Consider the following 20542-nt stretch of genomic DNA (forward strand, 5'->3'; position numbering starts at 1 on the left):
GCCTTCTGGTTCCTCCTAGAATCTGACATTTTGGTCCCATGTAACTGCTCTGAGTGAGGAGACCACCAGACAAGCTTCTTTCCCTGACTCAAGTTCTCTAGGAACTCTATCCATCCTCCTGCCTCTCTACTGAAAAAGAGGGAGTGGGATGACACAATTGCCTGGATATGGCAAGCATCATTTCTAAGTTGCTTGCTGTTCTTCTTCCATAAAATAGCTATGGATGCTTGTTTAAACCCACAGTGATTCTTGACTTAGCCAACCCTCTGAACTAATGATTGATATGAGTTTTAAAAGGATGCAGAGAATACTTAGTAAGTCACTCTTGAGTCAATCCTGTTTTATTCTTGACATTGGATATTCACTTCTTCCTCTTGATCTTAATATAGCCAAGCTTGATATCCCCCTGGCCACCTGTATTCTTAGGTGGGAATTTTTAAAGACTGTTGATATCCTGGGATCAGACAGTATGAGCAGTGCTAGAATTGGCAGGAAAAGAGCCTGGGCCCTTCTTCCACTGGTATCAGCCTATGCTTCAGAATCAAGATGGCCCCAGTGGTGCTGTACTACACTTGGACAAGACTATCTAGCCATTTCCTGGTCTGGAGTTTGTTAGTCCTCAGAAACATCCCAAGGATATTGCCTGCTCTTAACAGTCCCCAGCTTCCCACACACAGACAAAGGATATCAGTGCCGTGACAACAGCATAAGCAGACCCCATGGCAAATGAGCCGGCGAAGATCCCCAGGAAATTCCCCACGGACTGGAAAAATGCTGCGGCATCAAATGTGTTTGGATTCTCCTTGGGACTGTAAATGGATATAGAACTGAAAAGAGAAGAGGGTGAAGGTTAGTCAGGGACTCCCATCTCATGGCCCAAACACCAGAAGTCAGAATTTAGCACCCAATTTTGGGAAAGACATCTTCTCCTATGAGGTTAGGTGCTGGTTGGAAGCATTCAGTGGCAACAGATGAGGACAAGGAGAGGCGGAGAAGGCAGAAAGCTTTCCCCTTCCTTACAGCCCAATCCCCTGGTATCCATATATTGTTGCCAGTCAGTAAACATTTTTATATTGGAAGGGTCATAAAGAATATTGTTTCTGAGCAAACTAGGCATTAAAACATGGTAGGTATAGATGGAATCTGCTGAGGAGATAGATAACTGTGAATTATTTAGTGGCCATATGTCTTCGGTGCTGTTAGATATTCACAAATGTTCCTGATAAAAAGTGCACTTTTATGGCCTGTGCACAAATGGGCAATACAAATCACAGCATGCACAAAATATTCTGCCGTGATCTTGTCATAAACCACAAAGCATTGCTCCTCTCCAGTGTAACCCTTCAGAAACAGAGCCCAGACGACATTCAGAGCATCACAGGATTAACCTCTGGGGAGAGACAAAACCCTCATTTTCCCACCGAAACAAATGGCAGCAGCTGCCTGAGGTCATCTTTTATGCCCCGATTCTGGGGGCTGACAACTGATTTATATCCACAGAGAAGAATCAATCCACCAATAGGTGGTTTGTTCACTGAAATATTTTTGAAGACGTCACGTTTGCTGTTTTTTTCAGCCAGGGCCTCAAATCCTACAGTGTTGATGTAAAGGACAAGGTGTGACCTACTTTAGGAAACGAGCTCCATCCTGTAGCATTAACTGACAGATGTGCTAGAACCAGCAGTGTTGGGGAGACTAGTAAAGTCCCTTTTCAGGTTTTTTAATTTTTATTTTAATACAAGTTCTTTAAAACTAATCAGACAAAAGCAAGAGTTTCTCAGCAGCTTCTGGAAGGAACTTTGTAGCCCTGTAGAGAGCAAAGAGGATACCAGACACACTGACTTGAGATTAGACAGGTGTTTACAGAGATGTAACTGAATCTTTTATGGCTTGGACAATTAAAGTATCTTAACTCTCTGACCTGACTTTTTGTGTCTGGAGACTAAGAGAGTTAAGAGAGAGCAGGGAGAGTGGATTCCAATTCTCCTCCAGGAAAATGTGTGGCACAAAAAAGGTAGTTTTAAATGTTTCTAGTTTTTCCCTGGATGTCTTTAAACCCCCAAAGTAGGCCAAACACTTCTGCTTTGATCACGTAATTGGATAAGGAAGATAAATGTGGATCTCAAATGGAGCCCTGAAATGTATGCAAGAAAGGGATTGCCTTTGAAGTGTTTTTCTTTTTGTAAAGTGTTGTGCTTTGCAAGAAAAAAGGAAACGCAGACCCACATTTGGGTCCTTTGTGGCTGACAGTCCTGGGAAAGGGTGTAAAACTCATGGCCATTCTGAAATTCAGTGTCCACAGCTATGTGTGTGAGAGTTGATATGAACATATTTCTTCATTTCAATGAAGAAATTATAGTGACGAGAAAACATTTCAGTTGCAGTCTGCCTTTGAAACACAGGTTTTTGCACAGTCACACTCTTTTGTAAATAATTCTATTAATTCCTAAGGTTGCTCCCAGCAAATCTGATCCTTAGAACAAGCATCTCTTCACCCCCATCTTCACCTTCACACTCCCCAGAAGTGTTTTCTCTGTCTTGATGCTTCCTCAGCTTGAAGTAGCACCATCACATCTTTTGGCCATATTCTGTATGATTATTTATGTAATGTTTGTTTTTCAACCAACTCATTTTTATTCAAATGCAAAACTGACGTGTTAGTTGCTCAGTCATGTCTGACTTTTGCAACCCCATGGATTACAGCCTGCCATGCTAGTCTGTCCATGGGATTTCCCAGGCAAGAATACTGGAGTGGGTTGCCATTCCCACTGGAGTGGTAGCAAAGACAGGAGTCAGAGAATTGAGGGTGCGTAAAGGTAGAATCCCAGGTGGCTCAGTTGGCAAAGAATCTGCCCATCAAGACAGGAGATGCAGGTTCGATCCCTGGGTCTGGAAGATCCCCTGGAGGAGGAAATGGCAGCCCACTCCAGTATTCTTGCCTGGGAAATCACACGGACAGAGGAGCCTGGTGGGCTACACAGTACATGGGGTTGCAAAAGAAACAAAAAGTGACTAAACAACAAGAAAGGTAGAAGAGTAGAGTTATGGCAGGAGACTGGGAGCACGTGTATGAGCCCTGGTAGAGGGTAAAGCCAGGTAGATGGCATCACTCAAAACTTTAAACCCCACATTAAGAATATACAAAAAGCCCTCACATTTACATAATGCTTAGTCCTCTTATGCCTGCCTTATAACTGTGCTTGATCTGATAACATCTCTGCCAGGTAATTAGGGCGCATATGTTTATCTTTCCTCTCCTTGCCTTTTTTAAAAATAAAATACAGAAACTAAGAGTCAGGGAAATAAAGATCTATAGTCACTAAGTTCCAAATGTAGATTTCTTCTTTCTACCTTGAGAAAGTGATTTGTCAGGAGGAAAACCTAAACCTGCGTCGGCATAGCTGAGTGAGTGTGGCTGTGATATAAGGGCAATTGGAGTTCAGGTACCAGAGCCTTACATTTCATGCCTGGATGGGACTTGGGCAGTGCCCTCACAAATGCAGGCAGAGTGCAGAACATGCTGTGTGTTGTGTGGGGCAACAGCACCCTCTCCCATTCTACGAGCAAGCAAGAGACAGGGCTTCTCCTGGCAACCTGCTTTCGTGTCTGGCTTCTGCTCCAGCACTTAAGTTTTGTGGGGTCTGGCCTGGGTCTTGTTCTTTGTATGCCTAGGACACAGGCCCATGGCAGACTATATAAAGTCTGAGGAAATGAGGGCAGGCTGACTGGAAGTCAGAGGGGAAAAAAGAAGAAATGCAGGAAGAGAGGAGTCTTGCCAAAATGAGTCTTTAAAATAAATCATCATCTACAAATTTTTATTAGGCATTGACAATATGTAGATATAATGAAACTAGTGAAGGACAGGGGAGCCTGGCATGCTGCAGTCCATGGGGTTGCAAAGAGTTGGACATGACTGTGCGCTGAACAGCAACAATATGTTGTCCTGTTGTGGTTACTTTTAAGGTCATCAATTCAAGCCTGAAGGGGACACTTGAGATTCTTGAGCTTCAAAGATCTGATCCTTCTTGGCTGTATGGCCTTGGGTGAGTTACTTCATCACTGAGGTTCTGTTTCAAAGTCTATGAAATGGACATAGTAGTACTTATGCTTCAGAAATGTGTGAGGATATGAGGTATATTTAAACATCTATCTATCTATCTATCTATCTATCTATCTATCTATCTATAAGGACTTCCCTAGGGTGTCCAGTGGGTAGGACTCTGCACTTCTACTGCAGAGGGCACAGGTTCGATCTCTGGTCAGGGAACTAAGATCCCACATGCTACAAGACCAAAAATAAATAAATAAATAAATGAGATTAAAAAAAAACCCCCAAACTCCTATATATTTATCTTATAGGTTGTAGGGCCATTCATTGAGTGCTGATAATGTGCACAAAAAATAGGACTCTCAAAGAATGTTGCCCATCATCATTGTGCTAAGACCTTCCACAGGCTCACAACAACAGACAGGAGAGTGCAAAGGCTGAACCAGGCCTGGGTTCCAGGTATGGGCTGATGGGGTGTGGCTCCCCTCCCAGCACACTGTGCTGCAGAGGACCTAGTCGCTTCTGCATGGGAATGGAAGGGTCTCGAGGGCAGAAATGGCCATAGAAGTGATGCTAGTTGGTTCTGTGTGGAGCTCTTGGCTCCATGGATGAAGGAGGAAAGGAGCATCCTCAGCAGCCTGGACAACGATGTGCTCCAGGACAAGGACAGGCCAGTACACCAAGCTTGAGTCACATCTCCCCAGGTTTCACTGAGGACAATCTTCAGGCAAAACTCTTTGGCTTCTTGGTGAGAGATGAGGCCAAGAAAGAAGGGGCCTTATTATAGCCTCGGGATGTTGAATTTCTTCTGACTGCCTGGATTTTAGGAAATTATTCCTCCAGATCTGACGCCCTGGCAAAGGAGGCATCTTTCTGGGCTCCAGTTTTCAGCTGCCACACAAAGCCTCTAGATTCTGGAGCAGCAGCTACAGAGGGTGTTTTCAGAAACAACCAAGGGTTTGGTAGTGTGTGTAGTTTTCCAACCTCAACCTGACAAAGGGAGGACGATCACGTTCCAGCCAGCCCTACTACTGGTTTCAGCACTTGGAACTTAAAAAGTAAATCCCTCCTCCCGTGCACCAAGGGAGCCATTTGAACCATTAGTGGATGCAAATACCAGACTGGGAAGAGGTGGGAAAGAAGAACTGGACTTTGTGGTGCTTGCTCTATGGGACACCACTCTGAAGATGCACTGTTTATAGCATAATCTGGTGAAGGTAGATCTGTGATATGCAGATTTCTGGAAAAGAATATTTGAGTTGGATACAACCAATATCCTTGAAAATAACATGACCAGAACTACACAGTGGTGTTTAAATATTCATCTTATAAATTGGAAATAAGGCCAGGATATTGGTTCATTCTGTTCAGGAACAGATTATTCAGCAAAAACTAGTTTGATGATCGTGTATGGCATCCAGTCTCAGAAATAAATGTGCGTATTTTTTATTCAAAATTTTTGAAATGGATGAAATAGCCTACATTCCTTTGAAGAGAGCAACATGAATAAGGATCACAGTGCTCACTGTATCATTTAAGGTTCACAGACATGACTGAAACTCCAGTGTTCTCAACAACCCAACTTTTCATCTTTCCGACGTTCCTACAGGGAACCCCCTGGCAGCTTAGGTAGTGTTAAGAGCATCGTACCTGAATCTGAGATCTGGGTGCGAATCTCGACTCTGCCACTTACTGGCTGCATGACCTTGACCAAATTACTTAGACTATATGCCCTTCAGTTTCCTATGATGATGATTGAAAATGATAATAAAATGATGGTAATAAGAAATATACCTATCACATAAGGTTGCTATGAGAATCCAATCAATTAATGTTTATAAAGCATTTGAAATGGTACCTGGCACAAAGTCAAAACTAGATAAGCATTTCTTAGGTAAGTCATCCTTCTTCAAATAACCCCTCCTCCTCCTCTTTTCACTTTGTCCTCTTCTTGCCCTGCATCTTCTTCCTCCTTTTGCTTCTTCTTGTCCTTCTTCATTGTCTTTTCTTTCCCTCTGTCTCTTTCTATTGAACTGAGAGATTGGTTTAGTTCTAAAAGAAGTATCCCAAACTAGATGTCCAATCAGTACTACCTCAAGCAAATTAGAACTGAGATGCCATTAACTGTCTCACACTGACTAGTCCCTGGTCTAGAATCCCTGGGTATCAGGTATCATTTGATCTTACAAATTGTTTTGTATATAATGGAATGTGGTGCATGTTCTCAATAAATGCCAGTGATGAGGAAGAAAGAGAAAGAGGTAAGGAGGAGAAGAAAGAAGAAGAGGAAGCAGAGGAAAAAGTGTTGCAATCAAGCTGAGAGTGACGATGAGATAATGTATGGAAAGCAGTCTGTAAATGGAACCACCATCCCTGCTGCCAATGACCCCTTCCAAAATGCTGTGCATCTCCCCAGTCTGGAGCCTATTGAGTCATCTCTCCTGATTCTTAGAATCTTTTCAAGACCACTCGGTCTCCATCACCACCCCCTCCTGTTACTCATCACTAAATTATTTCCCCCATAATTACAGACACTACTCAACAACCTCATGCTCCCAGGCAGCCATTCTTTCATAAAGATGCTATCCCTCTGATTGGTCCTCCCAGCTCCCACAAGCCACTCACGGTCCTGAGTGCCTGATTGCAACAATCTACTTCTGTGTCTTCCAGTTCAGTCTCACTTCTCCTGTTAACATGAATCAATGCCACTTTAAAACTTTAAAAGGAAAGTTTTAAGCAAATAGATTGCATTCCTTTTAGAATTTCTATGAAAGTCATCAAGAAAAAAATGGGAAGATGATTACCATAGCCAAAGATGTATCAAATGCACTTCCGTTTTCTCTGCCAAGTCTTTAATCCCTAACAGAAAATATTTAAACCACTGGCCCAAGTTTACTACAGAGTTTTTGATTAGTTGGGACATATATAGGATTTTTTTTTTTTTTTCTAATCACTACTTCAAATCCTTCTTTTTGCTGGATATATAGTTCTATTAATGATGTCTTGGTCAAATTCCATTATTCAATTCCTTTCAGTTATCTAAACTTAGTGCTGTCTAGCTTAAAACTGAAATCTTCAAAGCAAGATTCTTCTCCCTGCAGAATATTTCAAAGCAGAGAGCAGGATGATTTGAAACGGAGGAGAGACAGAGATGTCCCTTTACCTCCTCTTGGGCACCAGCGCCCCCTGGTGTCAGAGGCATGGAGGAAGGACAGGGAGCCAAGCTGTCCACCTTTTGCTTGGCCACCATGGACAGGGTCCCTGATCCCACTCTTGTTCCTGCTTGGTCCCTTTGTTGGAGGTCCCTGCTCTCGTGATGACACCTCCATTTTATTAAGAATCCCGCCCGCCCACCCCCCAGGGGCCACTCAATTTTCCTTCTGCCCCACCAGCTATACACATTCCCAGCCCTTTTCTATGGCTTGGATTAGGGGCCACTTGGGCAGATTAGTGGCTCTCACCTTGCTCTTGATCTGTAGTCCTCTTATTTGGGGGCAGCACTGAACTCCCTCCATGGACCATGGACCACTGCCCTGGGTGGGCTCACCTTGCCCACTTCCCAGACACACCAAACCAGGGAGCCGTGCCGACACAGAGGGTTCCAGCTGATTCCTTCAGCAATCTGTAGGCCAGTCCCTGTGTTCGGCATCCTCACGCCAAGAAGCTACACCCAAGATCTCCCTTCCCTGCTCAGTTTTGAGAGGGCCTCAGGCCCTCTGCAGCTTCCTCCGCTGGGGATAAGCTGGAAGTCTTTTTCTTGCAGGCAGCCCTGGTCTGGGTGATTCTAATGGGGTTCCTTCCACTTGACTTAGGGGAGAGGAAGCTCCCTCATGGGAGGGCTAACAGCTTCACACCTCAAACACTGCCCTCTCTCCAAGGAGGCCCCCTTTCATACAGTTATTTGAGACGAAGAGGATCTGGTAGGAATTGGAGGAAACAAGACCAATTCTTTTGCCAGTGAAGCCTGTTGAGAGGTATATGTTTCTTACTGCTGGGGAGCCCTGCTGCTCCTTTTAGTATGGATGCATTTAGCTACTTTTGTTTTCAGTTCTGCTCCTTACACCCAATTTGGAAAACAGGAAAAAGCCCATAGGCTGACACATTTTGTGACCTTTATTCTGGGTGCTTCTAGTTTCTTTTCTCCCTAGCTATCTAGAGTTGCCTTGTTATTATGCTCTGAAGGATACATTTTAGGGAGAAATACAACACAGAGGGGTGATGGAAATTTGTAAAACTGCTCTGTCTGGTTGGCCCTGAGTGTCACAGGTAAGAAACAACGTAGAAGAAAAACTAATTACAGTGCTATTTTATCTTCCCCCTAAAAAGAAACAAGTGGATCCTTATCTATTATTTAGCTTTTAATAACTGTACCAACCTGCCCTTTCTCAAGAAGTTGCTTAATAATGAATAAGGAATTGATTTTTATGGGGCCAAGAATTGTGTGTACACATCAGAATTCATCCTGGCATCTGCTCGCCCATTATTCTGGCTTATGTTCTGCCAAAGGCCGCTGAAGCTCTGTCAAGAGAACCTGCTGTAAAACATAATGACTTCAGGAATTGGGGGCATTCCAGGCACCCTGGGAGGTTAGAAGAGCTGCCTCTTAATAATAAGAGGTTCTGGCCAGAAGTGTGCTGAGCTTGAGTTAGAACTAGGGTTTTACCTTCCCCAGGGCTAAAGACCCTGTAGGGCAAAGAGCTGTGTATGGGGAGGCACATTAATTAACTCTTTCAGCTTCTAAGGGATCTTTGGTTAATGACTGCTGCCTAAGAATCCAAATTCACTCCAAAGAGTGATTTTCCAAATCCTTGCTTGACAAATACCATTTTGATATCTGGCACAACAGAAAAAAAGACAAAGAGAATTCTGTGGGACGTATGAGTTAGTATATCATGGCTGCCCTCAGAATAATACAATCTCAGATTGAATTAGCAGATTCTTCCCACCAACAAATATTTCTTGAGCACCTACTACGTGCAGACTTTGTTCTAGACGCTAAAGATACAGCAGGAAATACAGCAAAGCTTCTGACCTCATGTTCCTGACATTCAAGGGAAGAAAACAACATAATAAATAGCTCAGCAAATAGATACTTGATTTAAGGACAGAGACAGAAAAGAGAAGGAAGCAGCATGAGAGCATGGGAGAGGCAGTGATGAGGGTGCTGGTTTAGTAGGGTGGTCAGGAAAGCCTCTGAAAAGCATTATTGAATGGAGTCCTATATGAAAACGATGGGAGGGTTTTCTAGTCTTTGAAGAAGAGGTGGCGTGGCTACTGGGAAATGGGCAGGGGAAGAGTGGTAGGAGACAGGCTGAGATGGGGCTGGGCTCAGGTCTTGTGGAAACTTCCAGGACATTGTTAGGACTTAGATTTTCTTCTAATGGTGAAAGGGCATCTAATGGAGGGTTCAGGGTAGGGGAGCATGTTATAGAATATTCCAGGGGAAGGCTGCGTTCGTAAGAGTAGAGGAAGCTGGACAGGAGTGGACATGACCTTGTTGTCCTCTCCCACGGCTGCAGCAGACCAGGCCTTTCTTCACTGGACTGGATACCACCATCTGAATGAAAGCTGAGAAACCACAGCAGCTCACAGGGGGAAGAGTAGGGTGGTGGGGAGGAAGATGTAAGGAAGGAGGAGAGTTTAAATGATAGATGAATTTAGCAGAAACAGGTTCGGTGAGCTGGCCTCAATCTTTATGTTTCCAGAGGAAAGATAAAGTCCACAAGTAAAACATCAGAGGGAGAAGGATTTCAGCTTTATATTCTATTTCAGAAATTTCCCAACTCTTAGATCTGATGGAAAATGAAAAGGCAAGTTCTCTGTCACTGGAGATGCTTAAACACAGAATGAAAGCATTACCTGTCAGGGTGCTATGGAGAATATTCACGCACTAGACTGTGTTGGATAACATGGCCTTGAGGAACCTCCCGCCCCCAGAATCACTGACTCTCTATTTTCAGCATTTTCCAAAACTCTCAGGTGAGGGATAGTGGACTTGGTTTTCTGTGCTACCCCCACTGGAAATGGCTAAGCATTCAGCAAGCAAGGGGCAGTACTTCAGTGGAGATGCAAAGAAGACGCCAATGATTTAGGTTGGAGCCAGGTTGATCATGACATCAAGAACAGTTACAAATTTCAGAAGGGAATAAAGTCTTTGACAGATTCCTAAGTGGCTCTGGTCCATTAAGTTCCAACTCTAAAGTGACAAAGAGAACTCTGAGCTTAAATTGGTTAAAAGGGAAGAAGAGTTAAAGGAGGTTTGTTATGAATTATATGTGCATTTTCTTTGAAAGGAGATCTTAAATTACTTTGCAATTTAGCCTGAAAAGTCTTGTCAGAATTGAATTAGTCTGCAGGCTTTGAGAAATTTTTTCCTATACCTAATATTGGGAGGAAAGTGAATTTGAGATAGTCTTAAAGATAAAAGTCACTTGCAAATACTCTCATTTCATTTTCTTTCTTCCTTTACTAAAGCAGAAACAAGAATTTGAATCCCACTACTGTGAGCCTATTTAAAAGAGAGAGAGGGACTAATTCTCATGATCTGATGTGAACTTCAACCCGTTTCCAACTTTTAGTTGCTTTAATCCTTACTAATGAAACCTTAGCTCCAAAGAGTACTGTGATGTGTGAAACTTTTAGGCATAATAGATAGAAAAAGATGGAAAAGTAGGTTAATAGTCACTAAAGATGGAACGCTAGCTAAAATTAAAATATAATCATTAATATGCACAAGAAAGACCAAATATTAATCCCCAAGGCTGAAATGGAGAAAGGGGTCAGGTGTTCCAACACTGACTGAACACTCAAAATACTTATTATTCCCTGCCTTTTTTTTTTTTTTTTTTTCACTATGGAGCATTCACTACATGTCAAGTGCTGGTTAAACATTTTAATAAACATTGTCTCATTTAACACTCACTGTGACCCCCTGAAGTTGGTGCTATTTTGATTTACATTTTGTAGATGAGGAAACTATGGCTTAGAGAAATTGTGGTGGTAGTTTAGTCATTAAGTCATGTCTGACTCTTGCGACCCCATAGACTGTAGCCTGCTAGGCTCTTCTGTCCATGGGATTCTCCAGGCAAGAATACTGGAGTGGGTTGCCATGACCTTTTCCAGGGGATCTTTCCAACCTAGGGATTGAATCCGGGTCTCCTGCATTGTAGGTAGATTCTTTACCAACTGAGCTACAAGGGAAGCCCCTTAGAGAAATTAGGTAACTGTGTATTTCACCTCATTTAATCCTTCTAACAATCTAATGAAGCATGTATTTGCATTTTGGACATAAACAGACTCAGGGATGGTAAATTATTTGCCCCAAGTAACTCTTACTGGAATGGTAGGCACTCAACTCAGGTCTCACTAGTGAAAGCCCATTTACAATACAATAGAAAGTAGGAGCACTTGGATTCATTGCCTGAGTGTGTGCACAGATAAATAACTCAACATACATTTCACCCTCATAGGATGGAGGCAAGGACTACTCTTCGAAGATTTTAGGACTTAGTGCTTCCCTAGTGGCTCAGCTGGTAAAGAACCCACCTGCCAATGCAGAAGATGCAAGACATGTGGGTTTGATCCTGGGGTTGGCCAAATCCCCTGGAGAAGGATATGGCAACCCACTCCAGTATTCTTGCCTGGACAATTCAAGGACAGAGGAGCCTGGTGGGCAACAGTCCATGGGGTTGCAAAGAGTCGGACAGGACTGAGCACATATGCATACGCGGCGTGGTGCTAATATGTAATAAAAAAAATTGCATTAGTGAACATAATCATTTTGATGTGAGTGGTTTTGCCGACTGCCATGCTGCTTACAGGCCAGGACTTCTTCGTGGAGGCCTCTTCTGCATATGGAAATGAGCTTGTTATGAAACTACTTACACTTTGTGTCTTTTGGTGGCCATGCCAGCATCAGCTCAAGTTTCCCATCATCTCCTACAGTTGTTCACCCTGTGTGACTACTGTCTCTTTATAGTAATTATCTGTGTTACAGTGTCTTCATCTAACAATTGTGCCTCCTTCACAGAGGGGAGATTCACTGGGTTAATATACATGTAGTGCTTCCACTTGGAACATAGAAAGCACTCCATAAATGATAGCTGTTAACTGTTGTTACTGTTATTTGTATTAATTATTGTTAGAGTGATTACTGTGTTTTTCACCATTTTCTCAAAAGAAGTCAATAAAAACTGAACTTTATTTCTAAAAATATAGTGCATTTAGAATTCCAATTAATGTGTCAGAACATTTCAAGAATCTTTTGAGGTGGAATGAGTAATACATTTAGAGTTAGATCAAATGCTGAATTCATCTTTTTCTTAATGAGGCTTGTAAAGCAGAAGATTTCTGGGATAGTATCAAAGAAGGAGATGCATGTAAATTGCTAACAATAGTTAAGACCAAAAGATCCATGGTTGTCTTGCAAATCCAACAGAGCTGAGCTTCTAGTAACCTTGCTGGAGTAGGGGACATCAAGGAAGACATACCACAGAAATCTCGTTGCTAAGTCTTAGTCACTCGGTTGTGTCCGAATCTTTGTGACCCATGGACTGCAGCCCATCAGGCTCCTCTGTCCATAGAATTTTCCTGGCAAGAATACCTGAGTGGGTTGCCATTTCCTCCTCCAGGGGATCTTCCCAACCCAGGGATTGAACCTGTGTTTCCTGTATTGAAAGCAGACTTTTTACCTCATCGCTATATCTAAAGCCAAAAAAAAAAAAAAACCCCAAAAAACCATGAATAGAAATTGTCTAATAAAGTCGTGTGGAATTGCTGATCAGCAACAATCAAGGAAAAGTCATGAAACCTATGGCACTTGCTTTCATGGCAATCATCAGTCCACAGCTCACTGCAAGCCACATAGAGATGAAAAGAATTCAAAAACAGGCACTTGCTTGCATCGGAGCCTGCAGTGCTTCATAAATGTTGTGTGCTGAGGACAGAGATGAGGGGCTGAATGAAATGCTAGCTGCCTCTGGTTGGGTCAAAGGACTTTTCATAGATAAGGTCCTATGAAAAGCCTTCCTAATCTGGGCACCTTTCATTCCTGTGTCAAACAAACTCACTCAGATTATAAAGAGCTTTCTGAGAGAGTCTGATGGAGTTTCACCTGGTGACAAGCCAACTCCTAGAAAATATTTGCACTGATCAATTCATATCCCCAGATCCTTCCCCTGTTCTTCTATTTATTAGCAATTAAGTGAGCATCTGCCTCCCAAATCACAACTTAATTGAAAATCTGCATCCATCTTTTTAGAGTTGCAGATAATTTCACTTGAGCACAAGTTTATCTTTGGGGGCAAAGCACACAGTTATCTTCTTAACCTAATGCATTTTACCAAAGCAGTTGCCTCTCCTCTACAGATTTTGATTTTGTGTTTGAGGCATGGAAGCTGTGGACCAATAAATCTTACCAAAGAGGGTTTTCCTTTCACATAATGCCTTTAAATTACATTTTATGTGTGTAGCAGTTGCTATAAAGTATATATTGCAGAATGCAATGTTCCACAGTAGAGTCATCTCTGATACTGCATCTTCAGGACACAGCTTTGTCTGGGACAAGAATGTATACTTTACAGTATATTTGAATCTCTAAGCCAATACAACTTGTACAAATTGAGAGATTTCTAACTCAGGTAATTAATAGGTCTATCCCACCCATGTAATAAAGGTAGTTACTAAGACTTGGAGTTGGATGCCAAGCATCAGGATGAACACTTCATTTACCAAGGTCACTGATCAGCTATGAAGCTCCTAGGGCTAGGACCTTGGGCCCTGAAACAGTCTGAAGATTCAAGAAGATGGTTTTTGCACATGTTGGAAGATAATTCGGGCTTCCCTGGTGGCTCAGACAGTGAAGAATCTGCCTGCAGTGTGGAAGACTTGGGTTTGATTGCTGGGTTGGGAAGATTCCCTGGACAAGGAAATGGCAAGCCACCCCAATATTCTTGTCTGGAGAATTCCATGGACAGAGGAACCTGGAGGGCTACAGTCTGTGGGGTCGCAAAGAGTCAGACACGACTGAGCAACATACACTTTTACTTTCACTTCAAGCAGACAAAAGCTCAGAAGCTGGGGGAAATGTAGGCTGGAAGACTCATTTGAGGATTGGGGTGGAGACAGGTCAGTGCAATGCTTCAAGCTGGAAATAGATGAGCAAGCCACAGTGAATATATAAACAACAGTCAACGCAGCCAGGGAATTAATGATTGAAGGAGTCCAGGGATGGCTGTGAAGCCACATAAATGCACGCTTGCACTTTTCTGGAAGGAGAGTCCTTAACTTTCATACATCTTCTCCATTTAGTCCATGACCTCAAAAAAGTTACACATCACTGCTGTGAGGATACGCAAATACTAATGGCAGAACAAGGAAGGAGTGGTCAGAAACTGAGGCCAACAATAACTGCAGAAGGTAAGATAAGAGAATCAGCTAACCAGAGCAAGGCACAGGGACTAGGACTGGGATCATGGGGGAAACCCTATGTTTAAGCCATGGCCTTTTACACACTCTCTGCTCTGGTAGGGATCTTACATAGCTGCTGTGGGCTAGCAGGCAATGGGAGAACATAAGTAAATAATGACATCTAAGTATCTCTGCAGAGAGAGGTGAGGTTTTGAGAGCTGTATTTACAGGGGAATAAATGACAGAGAAAGTATAGCAGATAACACTATGAAGCATAAATTAACCGTGGCTTGAATCAATCCTCTCTGTTCATGGTCTAGCTTATGTCAACTTCATTGATTCAAAACATCCAAAGTCACATGCCTGAACTTACTATCACCACCACCACCAGGGCTTGACTCTCCACAGGTCTATCAGAATGTGTGAGACACAACAGCTCCCAGGCTTTGTTTACTGCACCCAGGGCAAGATCTCCAAAAGACCGGATGTCTTTATTTATATGTCATGAGAACACATGGGAGAAACAAGGAATTGGGAGAGAAATGTGCCTTGGTGGCTTAGTTGTGAAATAAGTAACATGTTGGTAACAAAATGCATTTAGCTTGCAGATGTCTGTTTCTGAGATGGGTTAAAAACTAGTGAATTGTTCATACTGTTTGTAAGGGAAGAAACTGGTAGCCAGTGTGGGTCAGAAGGAGGAGCGGGTACAAGGTGCAGGAGGTGGGGCTCCTCCTAATTTGAAGGGCAAGTGACAGGTAGTGAAGGCTGCTTTTGAATAATTCCCACTTGCTCCTTTTACGGTAGGGAGCTCTTTCTTTCTCCGTTTCTTCAGTTTTTTGTTGTCATTGTTGTATTTCTTCGGTCAGGTCCCTTGCATTATCATTCTACCCACCACTTACTGAGTATGCTACCAGCTAGTGTTGAACTTTACTTAAGTGGGACTAAGGGGATATAGAAATCACAAAGTCTTTGAGAAAAAGGGCAGAGTTATACCTCACTGTCTCCTCTGGATTAAATATATTCACTAGATTTTTATTCAAACCTATCCCGACCTTCTTGGAAATCCAATTTTTAAAAAAATGCTTCAGGGCCATTATTAGAAAGCATCCAAATGGAAACAGAAATGAGTGAGTGGTAGGAGAGGAGAATGCCATTTAGATGAAAACAATAGAGGAGTGTACAGCTGTCATATCCATCGCATGTGTGTGTTAGAGAGAGAGAGAGACTCTTAAAATTTTTATTCTGAGAAATAGCAAAATCCATGCTTTTGTATGTGAAAAACCTGCTTTATCACTTAATGCTAATGAAACATTATCAGGAGGAGGTCATTGCATAATTAGAGATTATAGCACCATGGATGCATACCATGGGGATGTGATAGTGAGGCCCCAGGTAGCCTCATCACAGGAAAAGTATGATAATCCCCACAGGCCTAATGCCAGAATTTGGGGACTGTAATGATATGGAAAGTCTCAGGGAACTGGACAAGTGCCTCTGCCATCTTCTGCCCTGGAATTGCCTGACAGTTTAGACCCTGGCATCAACCAGTCTGTGTAGGGGACAGTCAACAGGACAGAGAACATTGCTTCTATTAAACCATTTACTTTTAAAACGTCCTGCCTTCAAACTTCTGGATTTAAAAAAAGAACTCAATAAATTACCAAAATGATGACAGAGAAAAAAAATAATAACTTCTTTCTCTTCCAACCGCAATAAAATAAACCAGCAAGATACACAAAGGCAGTTTGTTGGTCAGTTAAGTGATCAGTCCATGCAAAGCCAACATAATTTTAGAGTCTTAAATACTGAATTTAGAAAGCATAGATGGTCTGCTCCTGCAAAGTGTTCCGTGTTAAAATTCTCTTGGACTTTGTGCTTTCCGCATTGCAATGCTAATAGCTGCCGTTTATTGAAGGCCTCTTGCAAGCCAGAACTGTGATCAGCATTTTGTATATGTTATTTGTAATTGTTACAATATCCCCACAAGTTTGAGCAAACTTGGGGAGATAGTGAAGGACAGGGAAGCCTGGCGTGCTGCAGTCCATGAGGTTGTAAAGAGTCAGACATGACTTAGGACCAGACAACAATAGTCCCACAGGAGAGATAATGTTATCTGCATATTACAAGGAGAAATTGATGACATTGCAGAAAGTTAAGCTATGTGGCCTTACACATGGCTAGTAAGTGGTAGGACCTGCATTAGAACCTGTTTCTAAACCTCCTGGGTTGCCCCCTCTCTCCCAGACCCCTCCTAGTAAACTGTAGGCAAATTTGTGCATCACTAAAAGGTTAGTTTTATGTGGTGATCCCAATAGGTAAGTTCTTCCCTTAAGTAATCTTTACAGGTAAAGTGAGATCTTTAAAGCATCTATCTGTATATTTCTTTAATTCTTTTTTTGTACCTCTGCTGCTGCTGCTGCTAAGTCGCTTCAGTCGTGTCCGACTCTGTGAGACCCCAGAGACAGCAGCCCACCAGGCTCCCCTGTCCCTGGGATTCTCCAAGCAAGAACACTGGAGTGGGTTGCCATTTCCTTCTCCAATGCAGGAAAGTTGAAAAGTGAAAGCGAAGTCGCTCAGTCGTGTCCAACTCCTAGCGACTCCGTGGACTGCAGCCTACCAGGCTCCTCCACCCATGGGATTTGCCAGGCAAGAGTACTGGAGTGGGTTGCCATTGCCTTCTCTTTTTGTATCTTTACTTAATAACAAACCAGCAAAAAAAACACAACATATATATATATATATATATATATATATATATATATATATATATAAAAGCCCAAAGGGATATTGAAACTGAAGAACTTACACAGTCAACTGTCCTCCAGTCCTTTCCAAAGGCTTAAGAAAATGTTTGTGTTTGAAGGGTAGAATGTTTTGCCTGTTATCTGGCAGGAAGTAGCATATCTGTCCTTGGCTGCTACTAAATTTTCTGGATAATCAAAACATTATTTTTCTATCAGAATGGAATGTCATACCAAATGGAGACTCTTCTGGGTGCAAAATGAAGGAAGCCGACCTACCAAGGCAAACCTGAAAACAGATGTCATCCAGAAACATGAGCCTTGATGAGTTCTCTTTGAACACATGACTTGTGCTTTAAAACACACAAGTATTGGGGCAGTGGTTTCTTGTGACCTAAGCACACAGAAAAAGGTAGACCTGATCCTTTTGCAGACCCAAGAGTCTCCCAATAGAATCTTATATTTTGGGCTTCAGAGGTGGTTCAACAAAATTGAATACATTTATTAATAAGAAATTAATTATACTCAGATGCATTCCATGCGAAACAGTGATTCCTCCTCCACTGACAACTGTTATCAAATTATCTGCCTGAGGCTACCAAATCCAGGAAGAAGTACTGACTTCTTGTGAAGAAAAGGATTATCTCCATTCTTTATTTCTGCATTCTTTTTAAGTTCCCTTTCCTGCATCAGGATTTGAATCAGCATGTCCTTCCTTTTTGCCTAGTTTAATGAAAATTAAGTTGTTAGAGTTACCTTCCTCTTGAGACTCTCAAGTAAGATATAATGCAATGCCATGAATAAACTGATTAGGTTGGTTTAGATGAAGTGTAGAAATGTCGGTCAGTTCAGTTGCTCAGTCGTGTCTGACTCTTAGTGACCCCGTAGACTGCAGCACGCCAGGTCTCCCTGTCCATCACCAACTCCCAGAGCTTACTCAAACTCATGTCAATCGAGTCAGTGATGCCATCCAACCATGTCATCCTCTGTCATCCCCTCCTCCTCCCACCTTCAATCTTTCCTAGCACCAGGGTCTTTTAAATGTCAGTTCTTTGCATCAGGGGGCCAAAGTTTTGGAGCTTCAGCTTCAGCTCCAGTCCTTGATTTTCTTTAGAATTTCCTGGTTTGATCTCCTTGCAGTCCAAGGGACTCTCATGAGTCTTCTCCAACATCACAGTTCAAAAACATCAATTCTTCAGTGCTCAGCTTTCTTTAGAGTCCAACTCTCACATCCATACATGACTGCTGGAGAAACCATAGCTTTGACTAGACTGACATTTGTTGGCAAAGTAACATCTCTGTTTTTTAATGTGCTGTCTAGGTTGGTCATAGGTTTTCTTCTAAGGAGCAAGCATCTTTTAATTTCATGGCTGTAGTTACCATCTGCAGTGATTTGGGAGCCCAAGAAAATAAAGTCTGTCACTGTTTCCATTGTTTCTCCATCTTATTTGCCATGAAGTGATGAGACCAGATGCCATGATCTTAGTTTTCTGAATGTTGAGCTTTAAGCCAACTTTTTCACTCTCCTCTTTCACTTTCAAGAGGCTTTTTAGTTCTTCTTTGCTTTCTGCCATAAGTGTGGTATCATCTGCATATCTGAGGTTATTGATATTTCTCCCAGCAAACTTGATTCCAGCTTGTGCTTCATCCAGCCCAGCATTTCACATGATGTAGTCTGCATATAAGCTAAATAAGCAGAGTGACAATATACAGCCTTGACATACTCCTTTCCCAATTTGGAATCAGTCTGTTTTTCCATGTCTAGTTCTAACTGTTGCTTCCTGACCTGCATAAAGGTTTCTCAAGAGGCAGATCAGGTGGGCTGGTATTCCCATCTCTTTCAGAATTTTCCACAGTTTCTTGTGATCCACACAGTCAAAGGCTTTGGCATAGTCAATAAAGCAGAAGTAGATGTTTTTCTGGAACACTCTTGCTTTTTCGATGATCCAGTGGATGTTGGCAATTTGATCTCTGGTTCCTCTGCCTTTCCTAAATCCAGCTTGAACATCTAGAATTTCATGGTTCACATACTATTGAAGTCTGGCTTGGAGAATTTTGAGCATTACTTTATAGCATGTGAGATGAGTGCAATTGTATGGTAGTTTGAGCATGCTTTGGAATTGCCATTCTTTGGGATTGGAATGAAAACTGACCTTTTCCAGTCCTGTGGCCACTGCTGAGTTTTCCAAATTTGCTGGTACATTGAGTGTACCACTTTAACAGCATTATCTTTTAGGATCTGAAATAGCTCAACTGGAATTCCATCACCTCCACTAGCTTTGTTTCTGATGATGCTTCCTAAGGCCCACTTTCCAGGATGTCTGGCTCTAGGTGAGTGATCATACCATCGTGATTATCTGGGTCATGAAGATCTTTTTTGTATAGTTCTTCTGTGTATTCTTGCTACCTCTTCTTAATATCGTCTGCTTCTGTTAAGTCCGTACCATTTCTGTCCTTTATTGTGCCCATCTTTGCATGAAATGTCCCCTTGGTATCTCTAATATTCTCGAAGCTATCTCTAGTCTTTCCCATTGTATGTTTTCCTCTATTTCTTTGCACTGATCACTGAGGAGGGCTTTCTTGTCTGTCCTTGTTATTCTTTGGAACTCTGCATTCAAATGGGTATATCTTTTTTTTTTTCCCCTTTGCTTTTTGCTTCTCTTGTTTTCACAGCTATTTGTAAGGCCTCCTCACACAGCCATTTTGCATTTCTTTTTCTTGGGGATGGTCTTGATCACTGTCTCCTGTACAATGTCACAAACTTCTGTCCATAGTTCTTCAGGCACTCTGTCTATCAGATCTAATCTCTTGAATCTACTTGTTACTTCCACTGTATGATCATAAGGGATTTGATTTAGGTCATACCTGAATGGTCTAGTGGTTTTCCTTATTTTCTTCAATTCAAGTCTCAATTTGGCAATAAGAGTTTCATGATCTGAGCCACAGTCAGCTTCCAGTCTTATTTTTGCTGACTGTATAGAGCTTCTTCATCTTTGGCTGCAAAGAATATAATCAATTTGATTTTGGTATTGACCATTTGGTGATGTCCATTTCTCTTGTGTTGTTGGAAGACGTGTTTGCTATGACCAGTACATTCTCTTGGCAAAACTTTATTAGCCTTTGTCCTGCTTCATTCTATACCACAAGGCCAAATTTGCCTGTTACTCCAGGTATCTCTTGACTTCCTACTTTTGCATTCCAGTCCCCTATAATGAAAAGGACATCCGTTTTGGGTGTTAGTTCTATAAGGTCTTATATGTCTTCATAGAACTGTTCAACTTCAGCCTCTTCAGCATTCCTGGTCAGGGAATAGACTTGAATTACTGAGATATTGAATGGCTTGTCT

The 20542-nt window shown here is 42.2% G+C and overlaps 1 protein-coding gene across 1 annotated transcript in view; it reads right to left on the bottom strand.

Moving 5' to 3' along the window:
- The window catches only part of SLC9A9 (solute carrier family 9 member A9), a 640928-nt gene that overhangs the window by 334127 nt on the left and 286259 nt on the right, over positions 1-20542 (bottom strand). Inside the window, exon 7 of the mRNA XM_040234268.1 lies at positions 689-827. Coding sequence (XP_040090202.1) covers positions 689-827 — 139 coding nt within the window. The remainder of the gene's footprint in view (positions 1-688; positions 828-20542) is intronic.

This window comes from Oryx dammah, unplaced genomic scaffold (assembly GCF_014754425.2).
Source record: "Oryx dammah isolate SB20612 unplaced genomic scaffold, SCBI_Odam_1.1 HiC_scaffold_2, whole genome shotgun sequence".
Classification (NCBI taxonomy): Eukaryota; Metazoa; Chordata; class Mammalia; order Artiodactyla; family Bovidae; genus Oryx; species Oryx dammah.